The following is a 14,889-nucleotide window of genomic DNA, read 5'->3' on the forward strand; positions in this document are numbered from 1 at the left end:
GCATCAGAGCACATTTTTAGTATATCAGGCAACATCCATACACCCCTATGTGCAAGGCTTACCTCGTATAATGTGGATATACAGGTGTTTCTTGCCAAATATCTGCACAAGGTCAAGAAATTGGACACCTACACTAGAAAAGCACTAGCATTAATTTACTCAGAAAGAGTATAATGTTAAAAGCACACTATGTAAGATTTTTGGATCAAAATATCCAAAAACCACTAGAACAATGTATATATTTTGTAGATTTGTTACTTACATTATCCCAAATGTTTCTAAGAATGTTTAAATCCAGAGAAATAAGCAGTTTTAACCAGGACATGAACATCAACGTCGCCTGTCAATGACATCATTCCCGTGTTACCCTCGATTTCAGGTTTTATTTGATAGAAAACACCAAAGACGCTTAAATATATTATGCGTTTTATTAGACAGATGAGCAACTGTTTGGATACATTTATCAACAGAAAACTAATCATTGTTATACAGCTCAACACAGTTAGTCTTTTTGTTTAAATCTCGTTTTCTTGATTTACTGCGAGTACCATGTTTTACCATGCCTAATATCGATCAAGCTCACTGCAGTGCAACAAGTCTCTCATATAGTGGCCGTCAAGGAGCATTATTACAACTTTCAACACACTCAAATATATCTAAAATGATAAAACAGCGCTGCGTTACCCCACATATGCATGACTGGAAGAACTGGAAGCGGCGTCTGCGACATAATAAAAGCTCCACTGCTCTCGAGCCGTGTGTCGCGCTCGGCTCCCATTAGCAATCGTTCCAGCAGCCTCGTTCCACTCCAACAGCTTTCGCAACGTTAATAAATCTTTAATACATTACCGGTCATCCATGAAAATGATTTCTGTCCGAGTGCCAACGTATTGTCCATCGGCCTTAGAGGTGAAGACAACAACTCCCATGACTCCCCAAAGCCAAAGCGTCATGAAGCTAAGCCTTTTCTTTGAATAAATGACCTCTAGTGGCGAAAAAGTACATAGTGTGGCTTTAAAAACACTTCTTGTTAAGGAACCTTTCAGATATGAATAAATCGTATTTTTTCTGAAACAATCTTCTTTGAAATCCCAATTTTATGACTTTGCTTTTCCACATTCCTAACAGTGAAAAGGCTTATTTAGAAACCTGAGGAGAGTTTAAGTTTCCACGATTTCATTGCTGTACAGATGAAGTACATGGCACATTGGCTACGTTTACATGCACGTTTTGTTTAAATCGGACTGAATTCATTCTGATTGATGAATCTGAATGTAGTGTTTACATGAGAGCTAAATGTGATCGGGTTGATGAGCGCGTTTATGTCACAAGATTCAAATCGTAATAGATTTTTGACGTGCACACTGCACAAAAATACAGTTTCCTGCTGTTTGCAGATAATAACTATTCTCCTACATTGGTTCTTTATTTATTTTAAACAGCAGACTGAATATTTATCCATTTCTGGTCATAATTTGGAGAAAATGAGCATATGAACCGTTGTGCCGTGCTGCTTAATATTGATCACGCAGTAAAAATGTCGTCTGTGGATGAGAATCCGAAACAAGGACTAGTGAGACTTTGTCCTGCTCCACTTCACAGACACAGTGAAAGGAGAATTTCAGAATGATGGGACACTCATTTATAGGACACTTAATTCAACAGGAAGAACAGCTCGGTCCACGTGTCATACGTCATTACGCTATTTCAACGTCATTGCACATGCGCATTACTTTCAGTTTTGGTTTTCAATCCGATCAAGTAAAAAAGTCACAACAGATCGTTCCTTTAGTGCACAATTTTCAAACACAAACTGTTTGATTTAAAAACTCTATTATGTTATAAAGTTACTGGCTGTTTTATTTGCTAAAGCCCTTTAAAAGAAGAACAAATGTAGACAGCAGAAGTAACTCTTTTAAGATGTATTAGCAGGATTTTTTTTTTATTTCATTAGTGAGCAGGTGTTGACATGATTTTAAAGGGGTCATATGATGCGATTTCTTGTTTTCCTTTTTCTTTAGTGTGTTATGTAGCTGTTTGTGCATGTATAAGGTATGCAAATTTACAAAGCTCAAAGTCTCAAACCCAAAGAGATATACTTTGTAAAAGTTAACGCTCAGCCACGCCTTCCTAAAACGCTTCGTTCAAACATGCCCCCACAAATCTACGTCAGTATGTGGGGGCAGAGTTTCAAATGTATAGCAAAGAAAGAAGGCGTAACTTTTATTCTCGCTGTATTGTTGCCGCCGGCGCCGCCATGTCGTGGAGACGCTGTTTTCCATTGCGAGAGCCAAACTACTTTTAGAAAACAGTGGTTAAGCTTAATTTGCCACACTGTTCCAGAACAGTACAACCAAAATATTCGACTGTGTGCTGCGCATTTTTCGGAGGACTGTTTCCAGAACCTGGGAAAGAACAAGGCCGGCTGTGCACAAAGGCTGATTCTAAAAAGTGGGGTTTTGCAAGTAGTCTGGCGCTTCTGACTCACAGACACAGCCTGTGTTTTCATATTTTAAGAATTTGCTACTGACTATTCAAACGCGAGTTTTGAGCAGTATAGAGTAATATTTGTTTGTCGTTTCTACGATCACAAATGCAAACATGGTTTTATGTTTACATAGTGATCCCCCCCCCCCCAGCAGCGCAACGCGAAAAAAGACAGTATAAGTCATTATAACCAGTAATTATGTCCTCAATGAAATAGAACCTTACCAATCTGATATGTTCTGGTCCAGTCGGGCTGGAAAAGTTGATCGATCAGATTCCAGATCAGATTCAGGCTCGAATTGATAAGGTAGTAATGACATTATCACCACATTATCACTCATTAATGCTTTGGGAGCTGATGTTCCAAATATGGTAAGGGGCGTCTCATTCCCGTCAAACGCTTAAGGTTTTCAGGCCAATCACAATGCACTGGATCGCAGGCCAATCAGAGCACACAGCGCTTTTCAGAACGATGAGCTGTGTAAAAATCGACGCGTTTCAGAAAGGCGGAGCACAGAGGAGCAACAATAATGTACAGTATGTGTAAAAAACAACTTTTTTAAAAACCTATAACTGCATAAACACATTGCATTAAACCAAATACACAAAATAATGTTCTTTTTAGAACCATCATATGACCCCTTTAATATTGCTTTGTTCAATTCATATTTAGTGCCATTTGTGTTCAGGAATGTTAATATGTCAGTATAATAATATTGTTTTTTTAAATGATGCTGTAATAACAATAACTACCAAACAGTAAACATGAAACATGTATCTACACCATTTTGTGTATTGTGTGTGTGCTTGTGTTTCCTAGTGTCTTAGATTGTCATAAAAGCTGTGGAAGTCTTTTGGTATGACCTCCTTGAGGTCTTGGAGGTGTCTGTATTTCATCTCCCTTATCTTTAGGCTCTCTGTATAGAGTGGAGTGACTGCAGGTGAGGCTGAGGTGGTGTGTCGTAGTTGCTGCTTTGAAAATTGAGTCCAATCAGCCGAATGCTGGATCTTGAAGTCCATCGTGCCATTAATGTTGTACCTAATAATGTAAAAAAAAAAAAAATATTTGACAAAGCTTGAACACCACCATTTAAACATTATCATTATAGTTTGTTTTGTATGCTAACTGTTTTTCAAAAACTCAATTTTACATTACAGATTTAACAGCAAATAAATACAACATCATGACTTTTGATCTGAGCTGGTGAGAGACATGATTTTTGTTTGATAGTTACAGTACCTGATTGCACTGATATCATGGACAGATGGGTCACAGAGTTTGATCCCTGGGTGGATAGACTTACAGAGGGTCAGTTTGGTGAAGTCTTGGAAGAAGTTATGGTCCACATATTTGACTTTATACAGGTTGGGCTTGGACCGCGCTGTCTTCATCAGAGCCGCATATTGAGCTGGAACATAGATTTCTTGGTTTCTCAGACGTCTCTCAATGACACTGTGCACTGAGTCACATTCCATCTCTGTATGGCCCTTCTCCAGGAACTTCTGAATGACTACCTTCTTCTTCTCTGTGGAAAACTTCAGAAGAGCATTGGCGAGCACAGAATTGCGGGTTTGGTCCTCACACCCATCAGTCCACAAAATGTATTTCTCATGCTCCATATGCTCAGAGAGGAAATCAGTGACACAGGATGCAAACTCACTGGCAGACAGAGCTCCCTCACCTTCATGCCAGACATAGCAAGTAGTGTTGTCTGTAGACATGTCATAAATCGTAAAGTTGTGAACGGCGAGTTTTGCCTTATAGTAAAGAGCCGACACGTTCAATCTGGGGCAGAGGAGGAGGGCTTGCAGATCCATGCAGACAACCATGGTCTTGTCACCCGCATCATTTTTGTCCTGCAATTTTGCTGCACAGGCCTCTTCCTTTTTAAGAAAGTGAATCTGCCACTCATTGTCTGGCAAGTTACCAGCCTTGAAGGAGCAGCAAGTGTTACACTGGTCCTTCTTTGGATGGTAAAGACTCAGATTCTGCTGCTTAAATTCTTCTGAAAGCATCTGCCTTGAGAAGGGTCTCAGCATCTTTTCCTCAGCAGCACGATGGTAGACTTTATACAGGTTCAACATGGACTGAAAGACAGGCTCCAGGAACTGTTTTGATGTTGACGACCTACAGAAGTGGGAAGGCACCTTAGGGAGATCCTGTAGAAAACTCTTCATGAACTCATGAGCCTCATGTCTGTGGCATGATGCTGCATTCTGCTGTGTATTTCCTGTGTCTTGCACCCAGTTAAGGGCAGACCATGCCCCTATTCCAAGTGTTGCCAAAAACAAACTCTTGCACACCCTCCTTCTCTGTCCATCAACTTTTAAAAAGAAAATAAGAGTAGATGACCTTCTTGAATTTTCAGACCCCCTTCTCCTCTTTACTGGGACGACATCTACCAAGCCACGCACATACATTTTTTTCTCTTCCCAGTTCATGTTCTCCCAAAAACATTTAAAAATGTTCTCCCTGTCTGCTTCTCCAATTGTACTGCAGTGAAGCTTGGAGGATTTCACACATGCAGCCGACTGGCATCTAGGTCCCATCACCCGGGGCTCCATGTTAACTACTTCTTTTCTGCTAATCCCAACATAGGGTTGTCCCATCATTCTTCTCCTTTTCTGCAGACACTTCCATTGACTTTTACCCTTCCTCTTTCTTCCTCCAATGGTATCATCCTCAGTGTCATCACAGGAATCTTAAAAAAAATACAACAAAAACATTAGTGTGTATTCTGCTGTGAAATATGCCCACCAATTCATTCAACACTAATTATCACTCATTATACAGTGAAATATCAATTCCTATTCAACTCATGAACCAACCATTAAGACATTGTTCACTGTACGTGCTTCCATTTTAAATTCCCCTCTCTACACTTTCCAGTGTAATTTCCTTATTCTCATTCTCTGAGCTGGGATAACCTCACCTTCTTTTTTTGTTCTTACTCTCTCCTTTGCGACGCATCATGCTTGTCACAAGACACACCGCAGCCACAATAGCATTGTCTAACACATGAAACAAATTGTTTTATTCAAAATAATAATAAGCTACCTGATATTCTGATTCTCAAATACGTTTAAGTGAATGTGTTTCGTCATTCATTATGATTGTGGCGAGCAGGACTAGGGCCGCGAGAGAACGGCGCAAGGCTGGTGGCGTGATTGATGATGAGCGACACGTGCGCAACGCACCGGTCTCGTATCTCTCACGTAGGAGCGAAAGCAAAAAATGAGGAGTGACGACAGTGAAGGACGAGAGTGGACCTGGACTTTGTGTTGTGTTTTATTATGTGTGGCGGCAGTCGTCCGTGAGGGGCTGCTGCCTTTACTTTTGTTTTGTTGTTTATTGATTATACGTTATTAAAGTGTGTTAAACGTTCGCCGGTTCCCGCCTCCTCCTTCCCATAACAACGAACTGCGTTACAAAGATCATGTTAGCTGGTCTACAACACGCCGCCATGTTAGTTTGCTCCGCAATTAAGAGAATCAGATCTGACGGTTTTACAACACATAAATTCATCACTTTTCCCAAAATACATGCAAGTAAGGGGCCAGTGAACAATGATTAGTTCTGATATGTGACAAGCATCAAAATTAAGCGTGTCCGTCTCTGGCTCAGTGCCAGCCAAAGCGCGAAAGCACATTTGAATTTAGCAGTTGATCACGTGATGCACTGAACGCTCTAATCACACCAGTAAGAACGCAAAGGGTTAAGCAAGAATTTAGTTATCTAGCTAAACAGATAACAGTCCAGTAATCTGTGCTATACAACACTGATATTACAAAATGTTACTTCTGCTGATGACAATCTTAAAGGTGCATTGCGCAAGTCTGAGTTTTTGCAGAACTATGCCCCCTCTGGCGACAAGCGAAACTGCAACCAGAGGTGTGCACGCTCATGGACCACACGCATGTGTCTTTGTCTTACGTTCGTGGAGTTTGCGTTGAGGTTTGGAATCGACTACAAGCCGGTCTCTTTGAATCCATCTTCTACTTTTGTCGCTCGAGTTGTCTTCGCTGATTCAGAGAATGGCGGCGAATACACAAACCAGCCAGACATAGCCAGGTGAGCGTGAACGCGCATGACGTCACGCCCAGTCTCAAATTCCGTCCCGAATCCCTCTTATTTATTTTACTGTACAGGATTATAGAGGCAATCGCAGTGATCAGAAAAGGGCTCATTCAGCCCATCAGGCAATTGTTTAAGCATGTATGAGTTCGAAAAACGGGTATTTTTAACATGAAATGTTGCACAATGCACCTTTAAAGGCCCCCCTGAAATTATTTCTTTTTTTAGCTTTTAGTATGAATATGTTAGCCTTAAGGTTATGAATAAGCTGGTGTGTTCCAAAACAATGCATTTAGGAGATATAAGCTTTCAAAACTTACAGTCTCTCACTTCCGCTAAAATAACTTCAGCTTCTCATCACATCTTCTGTCCAATCAAATGCTCTCTAGAATCTAAAGCGCCTGTACCCCTATGCTATAAATACAACCTGGCCAAAGCGACGTTCACACGTCACAGAGCAATATGGGTTGGAGATGCGTGTTCGGTTGCTCAAAAGCTTAAGTTTTATTCCATTTTCCAACTGTATGTTGGTTAAGACTGAAATGGCTAGAATTAATTCACACCTCTACTATTGAATCCAACGTATCATCAGTGCTCGGATTCGCTTCTATGGTGCTGTCAAGTATGACTTGCAGTCTGAGAGGTAAATTAAACGCTACTGGCTATCTGAAAAGGGAGAGGAGCCATTCAATATGCCCCACCTTTGCTTCCTTTTTCAGTGGAAATTACGTCAACGCATCATACAAAGCTGCACGTGGGCACACTTCAGTGGGCCTTTAAGTAGCGATAAAATGAACCATAGGCTACAACTTTAGTCTGATAATTTTTTGTCACAACACTAGCATACACAACTCTCCTCAGCAAACTATTCCATTTATAATCACAATGTTAACATCAGAGCTAAATTTTGTTGAACCAACACACTACATAATTTTAACTGAGTTTGCAACCACCTAGGGCTAATTCTAAACCATATTTACCTTAGAAGAAAGATCACTGCTTACCTTTAGCGTTGCTGTTCGTGGCACTTCAATTCAAAATGGGAGTGGGGTAGAGTTACAAGGTTTTGCCGACAGCTTGAGGATCCAATGGAGTTACGCGGTTTAGTCACAAGCTCTTTTTAATACTTTACATTGGTTACATTTTTGTAAAACCCACAAACTAACGTAAAGGGGGACAAATAGCAATGATTTATGAAAAAAATAAAGATTACGAAATATGGAGATACGAGGTTTTCGCTTGACAGTTTTTTCGTTTTCCTTCTCTCCAAAGGCGCGTTGACAAACACCACACGCACACTCGTCTCATTCGCTCTGGTTAAATAGCAAAAGTGAAGTGAATGGGGCCGATCACACCTGATGCGTTTTTTTGCAGTGAGTCGCCTATTTTCAATTGGTTTCCTATGGCAGCGAGCATTCTGCGTGCTGGTTATGCGCCTGCTGCGCCTCGCGTTTTTGAAGTTGAAAAAAAAAGCAACTCCGAGCGGAAAAAGCACCCGACGTCATCGCGTTTTTTTCCACTGTCCAATCGATTGAATGGAGAGACGGGCCTTCCTCTGTAGCGATGAAAGCTAGTTGCTTGAACGCCCAGAGAGTGCGATGATGGAGGATAAACTTGTGGTGCTCTCGCAGGTTACCAGGAGCTTAAAGTCCCTGTAAAGTCAAAATTAAGTATGTGTTCTGAGTTTGTCACACCACAGAAAAATGTGTTATTAGCCACCTAGCCAAATTTGAATGATAAAAAAGCAGCCAAGTAAATAAAATAAGCTATCAAAATCTTGAAAAAATTAGCAGTGGTATCTGCTCTTAAACGCTGGGGGCGTGTCCGCTGGCTACGCTGAAACTACGCCCACTCGCGGGAAAGATGACTCGCGGGCACGCACTGCCAATGATGGCACCAGTTGTCGGCGCGACGGGAGGATGAAGGCCGAGGCGGGAGATAGTCGGCTCGGCCCCATTTACCAGTAACAGCGGATTATCAGTGAATTCCAGTTGTCTCCGACGAAAGTTTATAAAACTAACCTGTGTAAAATGATCACTACAGAGGCGGGTGTTGGTGGTGATCCTCGATCAGCTCTCCATCAAGGTGGCTCTTCACAAAATTAATCCACCTCTTGTTGATATGATCGTTGTTCAGAAATTTAAATGAGGACGCCGATCTGTTTTTTAAGTGATCGCATCCAGGTAATATGCATTTCTGTGACGAAGGCATAGCTAGCTAGCAAACTGTAGGCTGAAGTAAATAATACTGACAGTAACTCGCGATTGAGCGGCGAACTGATAGGGGAGGGGGCAGCCTCAGGGGCTCCAGTGCGTCATCAAGTAAGGGCGTGTCCAGGAGCTCAGGGGCTCCAGTGCGTCATCAAGTAGGGGCGTGTCCAGGAGCTCAGGGGCTCCAGTGCGTCATCAAGTAGGGGCGTGTCCAGGAGTTCCAGTGCATCATCGAGCCCCCGTTTTAGCCCCGCCCAAAAAATCCAGAACACAGCAATGGTGAAAAACTGTTTAACGGTCTAACTCCACAATTCAGTACTTCACAGTTCACAGTCTTTGTAATATGTTTTAGCAATACATTTCTAACATTTTTAATGTGTTTAGAATTTTTTTTTTAGAATTGCCTTTACAGGGACTTTTAACGACTTCACGAACTGTAACAACCACAATGTTAACAAAAAGTAAATAAAGTTAATAAAAGGCTGATTTGACGTTTACGTGAGTGACAGGACAGCTGTTTCAGTGGTTGCCTAGCAACATTAAAAAAACGCAGCGCACTGCTCATTCTGTGTGATGGTAAGTGCTGTCAAAGCCCGTCTACGGAAAGCCTGTTCACTCCAACGCCCTATTAAGTCCTATTGGTTGTAGTTCCAATCAGAGTTCCACTGGGGGCGATCGCCATGAGTGCAAAATGAATGGGAGTCAATGGGGCTAGACGGCTAAATTTGTCTCCCTCACCCGATTGCCGTTGAGAAATCTCAGATTTGTTTGTAGGTTTTGCAAGTTCAACATGGGTTATAGATCGAAAGTTGAATGAACGAGTACTTATTTCTTTTTGATTTCTTACAGGTTGAGTTGTTGTTGCCCATAACACGCTAGCATTCTGCTAATGACGTCAGCATTCTGACGTCATTGACATTTTGAAAGACTTTTTAAAGCAAATAAGTGACTCTAAAAATTCTAACACCAAGCAATGTGTAATTTCTTTGCATCCCCTTTCGAAAACAACATTCAAATTACTATACAAAAAATTATATCCTAAGAAAAGTGGATTTTGAGTGGTATAGCTCCATAGACCTCCATTCATTCTGCACTCGTCATGTGAGCGCCCTCATATGGAACAAGAGTGGAACTGCAACCGGAAGTTTATTGAGTGGCACTTCTCCCCTCATTAGACTTTCTCTGGTGCTGTGCACCTCGCGTTTTCGAACCTGAAAAACGCGTTAGGTGTGATCGGGGCCTAATATAGCAAAGCACCTGAAAGACCGACACCCCGAACCTATACAAATAATTTCGAGAGGTTGGTAACTCTTATCATTTTAACATTTCTGAAACATTAACCAAGATGGCCTAGTATTGTTGTTGATATGTCTGTTGTCTCGTTTTTTCACCGTAATTCTTAAAGTTAATATAATCTGACTGAGGAATCTTAGACAAGTAAATATTTTAACTGTGGTCAAATGTAAAATGTAACTTTATTCAAAAAATGATTTAATTCTGCAATCTGCCTTCATTAGCGATTATCATCAATTTGATTACACAGATACTAATTAAACTAAACTGAGTTAGACAATGACATCTCTGAATTCAATAATGAAATGCCTTTAACTGAAAATTGAATGTTTAATCCAATTATTATACATTACTGACACTCTATCCTCCAATTTGATACCGTTAAAGGGGTGGGTCAGAATTTTGGACATCAGACCTTATTTACAAGTTAGCCTGTGTGTTATTTATTAGTGGAGACAGTTTTCAAAAAATTTCACCCAGTCCTTCCAGTTGCATAGTTCGCTGGTGCTAGGCTAGCGCGAGTCAATGGTATCTGATAGCCTGCCATTAAAAACAGTTTTACCCACTCCACAGTACACCAAAAGCAAATAAATTATAACGCCAGACCATCGATGTAAATGTCTGTTGAGAGAATGCTTTGATGCTTTGACACAATCTGTATTGTTAAAAGCACTATATAAATAAAGGTGACTTGACTTGACTTGATGTCGATCCAGTGAGTATTGTTTTCGCGTGTGATGCACGCACATTTGCGTTTAAATCTGTTCATCAAATAACGTTAATGTATTAACCAGCATTTATGCTTTTGAACAAGTGCACTACCTCAGGACATTTTTGTCCATGCAAAATATACCTCATTATCATGTTCTAGACTTGTTATATTTAGCTTTAAATAAAAAAATACCCCCTTAATATTGTGGCAGTTTTTTTCTCCGTGGTATCGAATATCAATATTTTTCAAGGTATCGTATCGAAGTTAGAAGTTCTAGTATCGTGACAACACTAATCCACCATACAAATCATCCAGCTTTTATTAATGATATTCTATTATGGATCTAGATTCTCATAGCAGCCACCGAGGGAACGCACAGAATAACGTAAACATAACTTTCAACACAGTCAAATGTATTTTAGTATGATTGTTTTGACCAAGTAAAACAGCACTGTGTTACCCCACAATTTTAATTTGTTGAATAAAGTGACCTGTATGAGTGGTAATTCAGCACTTGTGGCCATTTTAATAGAATGAATTGTTGAATTTAAAGGAATAGTTCACTTTAAAATGAAAATTCTGTCATCATATACTCACCCTCATGTTGTTTCAAACCTGTATGAATTTCTTTCTTCTGCTGAACACAAAGGAAGATATTTAGAAGAATGTCAGTAACCAGACAGTTTCTGGTCTCATTGACTTCCATAGTAGGAAAAAATATACTATGGAAGTCAATGGGACCCAGAAACGGTCTGGTTACTGACATTCTTCTAAATATCTTCCTTTCTGTTCAGCAGAAGAAAGAAATTCATACAGGTTTGAAACAACATGAGGGTGAGTATATGATGACAAAAATTTCATTTTAAAGTGAACTATTCCTTTAAGTGATCAAATGCAACTGTAACCAAGTTCAGGGAAGGAGGTGGACATTAAACACCTCTTTAATTGTAAAATATGCATAAATAAACGAAAGGAGTGCCAGCGGCTCTGCTTCATACCACAGTAATGTTAATAAAACTTTACATTAATTCATCATCCATGAACATTATTTCTGCCTGAGTCCCATCGGATTGTTTTACATCGGCTGTGGAGGTGAATACAAAAACTCCCATGATTCCACATTCATTCTTGGCATCAACAAACTACGCCTTTGTTATTGTTCTAATTAAGTGACCTCTAGTGAAGAAACTTACATAGTGTGCCTTTAAACGGAGTAAAGTCATTTTTACAAGACACTGGTTTGATACAATGAGCAATTTTGACAATGAGAAGAGAAAAAAAAAATCCCTTGCTGACAACAAATGTAAAGCTGATCACTCACATTTCACGGTTTGCTTTATGGAAAAATAAATGTTTTTAGATACTTTTGTATAATTAAGTGATAGAAATGAATGTTCTTCATGGTTTCCAATTCAGAAGTTGATATTGGGTTTAATGTTACACAAATTGTTATTTTTTAACATAAAAAATAGGATCTTCTCAGAAGGCAGCATAAGTATACTGGTCATGTGATCTCAACATGTCTGACCACTTGAAGCAAACCGCTCCATGCAAAATAAAACCGCTTTAATTAGGACACTCGAATGGCATTCTTCAAAATGATCATTTATTTCTGTAGAGCTGGACATTTTAATGAAGATCAAATGACTGAGTTCAGCTTTGAGAATGAAACCAACCTGTTTGTTCCTCAGTTTCTTCTTGTTTCACACTGAATGTTTCTTCAATCTTCATTTCTTCACTCTCCTCTTTAATTATCGTCATCTTTCTTTGTTCCTCGGTATCTTCTTGTTTCACACTGCTCACTTCTTCAATCTTCATTTCTCCACTCTCCTCTTTAATAAACGCCATCTGAAACGCCATCGCTTCAGCAGGAGTTTTTCTGTGTGTTTGGACATATTGTCATGTTTAACATGAGAACAATTGACAGAAAGAAAAATTTATCCAAACTAAATATCTGGGTGTGTCTCAATCAGCTCCCTAGTTTAGCAGTCAGAGTGATGGTTAATGGCCTGATTAGTCAAACAACAACAACAAAAAACACTCAAAGTTAGCCCTGCAAATTAATAAAGGAACAAAATATATAGTGTGTTATTTACATTTGCCATTTAAATGTAGATTACACTTAAATTAAAAAACATTTGCAGTTGGTTTGTTAAAGTTGTCATTACACACGGCGTTTGTTTTCTCGTTACATTTACACTGTTTGGTTGGTTTTGACCAGCAGGGTCAAACACAGGGTCGACTCTCGACAGCGCGCGGTGATTCGAATCAGTGAATAATTTTGCAATTTATAATTTTGCGATAATTTGGTTCAGTTGAGTCGGAGTTTCAAAAAGCTCAATTTCTTCATTACTACTTGCCAGTGACTGAATTCGTGTTTATGATGTATTCATTCACTACATAAGGAGAGACGCACCTTTTCTGTTACTCATGAATCATGTGTGAATGCGCTTTACTCACAAAAAAAATCTCAATAATGTTAAATCAAGCATTAGAATGTTACATTCAATAATAAATAATCGTTGTGCAAAATGTATAAAAACTATAAACTTGACTAAACATTTAACATTGATTTAAACAACTTAAATGCTTAAAACCACTAACCTTTCTTCAGTCGAATCACAACAGACGCAGGATCGCGGCGCAGCCGTGTGACGTCATATCTCCAGACCAAAATAAAAGTCGCGTTCACACCATAGACTGTCCACTCGCTACTCTCTCTCTCTCTCTCTCTCTCTCTCTCTCTCTCTCTCTCTCTCTCTCTCTCTCTCTATATATATATATATTAACTAATGAAAGAGTGAGAGATTTTTTGGTTGCAGAAACCATTTATACCAGATATCAGTATTAAAATAGAAATCGTGATAAATGTAAATAATACATGTATTATTTATTTATTTATTTTTAATGGCTTGTACATCAAAACAAATTTATCCAGGTCTAAAAATATTTATGATGCATGTTGGTGATTTACCAACATATAAAACCATGCAAATCCCTTAGCTAAATATTCACATGAATTGGAAAGCTAGCTAGGTTGGACTCAGGAAATATTCAGAGTACAGTCGAGTCAGCGTCATGTGTAACAACAAAACCAGCATAAAATTAACATAAGAAATTAATTAATGTCTTAATTAATTAACAGGCAGCAGTAGCATCATCTTATGCTTGAAGGCAAAACACACATCACACACTGAATCGCAATGCGTGGCGGAGACGATGTCTTCAAAGTCAGCAATAATTTGTTTTTCTTATGAAAATCATAAAGAATTTATTTGCAAGACATCCGGTAAAAAAAGCACTTTGCTAATTGCAAATTTTGCAAATCAACTCTTACTGATGTGTCTTGCACGACTTAAAATTTCTACCTACATGTTAAAAGAAAAAAAAGAAAGGTAAGTTGCTTATTATAACTTTTAATACCAACTTAAATTCAAATAACCTAATTAGGGCTGGGTGATAGGAAGATAAATATATTTCTGTCATGACAACTCTCAGAGTGATTGGCATGGTAATGGGTATGACAAAGTTGTATGTTTGATAGATATAGATCTGCTACGCTGCTGCTGCTGCGGCAGAGCAAGTACAGACTTGCTACTGCCAACACAACACGCTGCTGTGAGCAAGTAAGACGTGCTGCTGCTGTACAATATAACGTACATGAATTACCCCCCAACAGTGACATGCTATTTACAATACAAGTCGAGTGTACTGTACGTCATAAATCCCCCAACCTCAGCAGATCTACCGCCAAAACATATTTAGCTTTTGTTTCTCAGAAGAGCCATAGGAACGTGTGTATGCTAGCTATGTGTGCCTGGCCCTTTTGAGTATGAGAAATGGGGCATGTGCTTGGTCTAGGCGGACTACATATGACCGGAGGTCCGGACAATACTTTTTTTGGAGCAGTTATACATTTCTATCGAGGCAGCTCTTAGTATACTTTGTAAAAGAAAAAGAAAAATCCTAAGCACTCAAAATAGTCATCAAAGATGAGAATCCTTGGTCCAAAGAGCCAAAGCAGGGATGTCTAAGAATTTTTACCAAAAAAGTAAATAATTCTCTGAACTGGATATGAATATGAAAAGGTTAGATCAGATGTTTTAACAGGC

At 39.3% G+C, this 14,889-nt stretch overlaps 1 protein-coding gene across 1 annotated transcript; it reads right to left on the reverse strand.

Moving 5' to 3' along the window:
• Positions 1–417: 417 nt before the first annotated feature.
• Positions 418–13,457, reverse strand: LOC307157332 (uncharacterized protein). Its single transcript, XM_079869213.1, has 4 exons — positions 13,382–13,457; positions 12,454–12,656; positions 3,728–5,189; positions 418–3,526 (listed from the first exon to the last, which is right to left on the reverse strand). Exons 2-4 carry the CDS (start codon positions 12,635–12,637, stop codon positions 3,304–3,306), a joined length of 1,869 nt encoding a protein of 622 aa, XP_079725339.1. The 5' UTR covers positions 12,638–12,656; positions 13,382–13,457; the 3' UTR covers positions 418–3,303.
• Positions 13,458–14,889: the final 1,432 nt, after the last annotated feature.

Source organism: Squalius cephalus (assembly GCF_949319135.1).
Source record: "Squalius cephalus genome assembly, chromosome: 4".
Lineage (NCBI taxonomy): Eukaryota > Metazoa > Chordata > Actinopteri > Cypriniformes > Leuciscidae > Squalius > Squalius cephalus.

Coding starts and splice junctions, on each gene's coding strand:
- LOC307157332 (XM_079869213.1), bottom strand. CDS start 12,637: ATGGCGTTTCAGATGGCGTTTATTAAAGAGGAGAGTGGAGAAATGAAG. Junction 5,190..12,453: donor AGAAACTGAGGAACAAACAG/GTTGGTTTCATT, acceptor ATTTTTTTTAAG/ATTCCTGTGATGACACTGAG. Junction 3,527..3,727: donor CATGATATCAGTGCAATCAG/GTACTGTAACTA, acceptor TTACATTATTAG/GTACAACATTAATGGCACGA.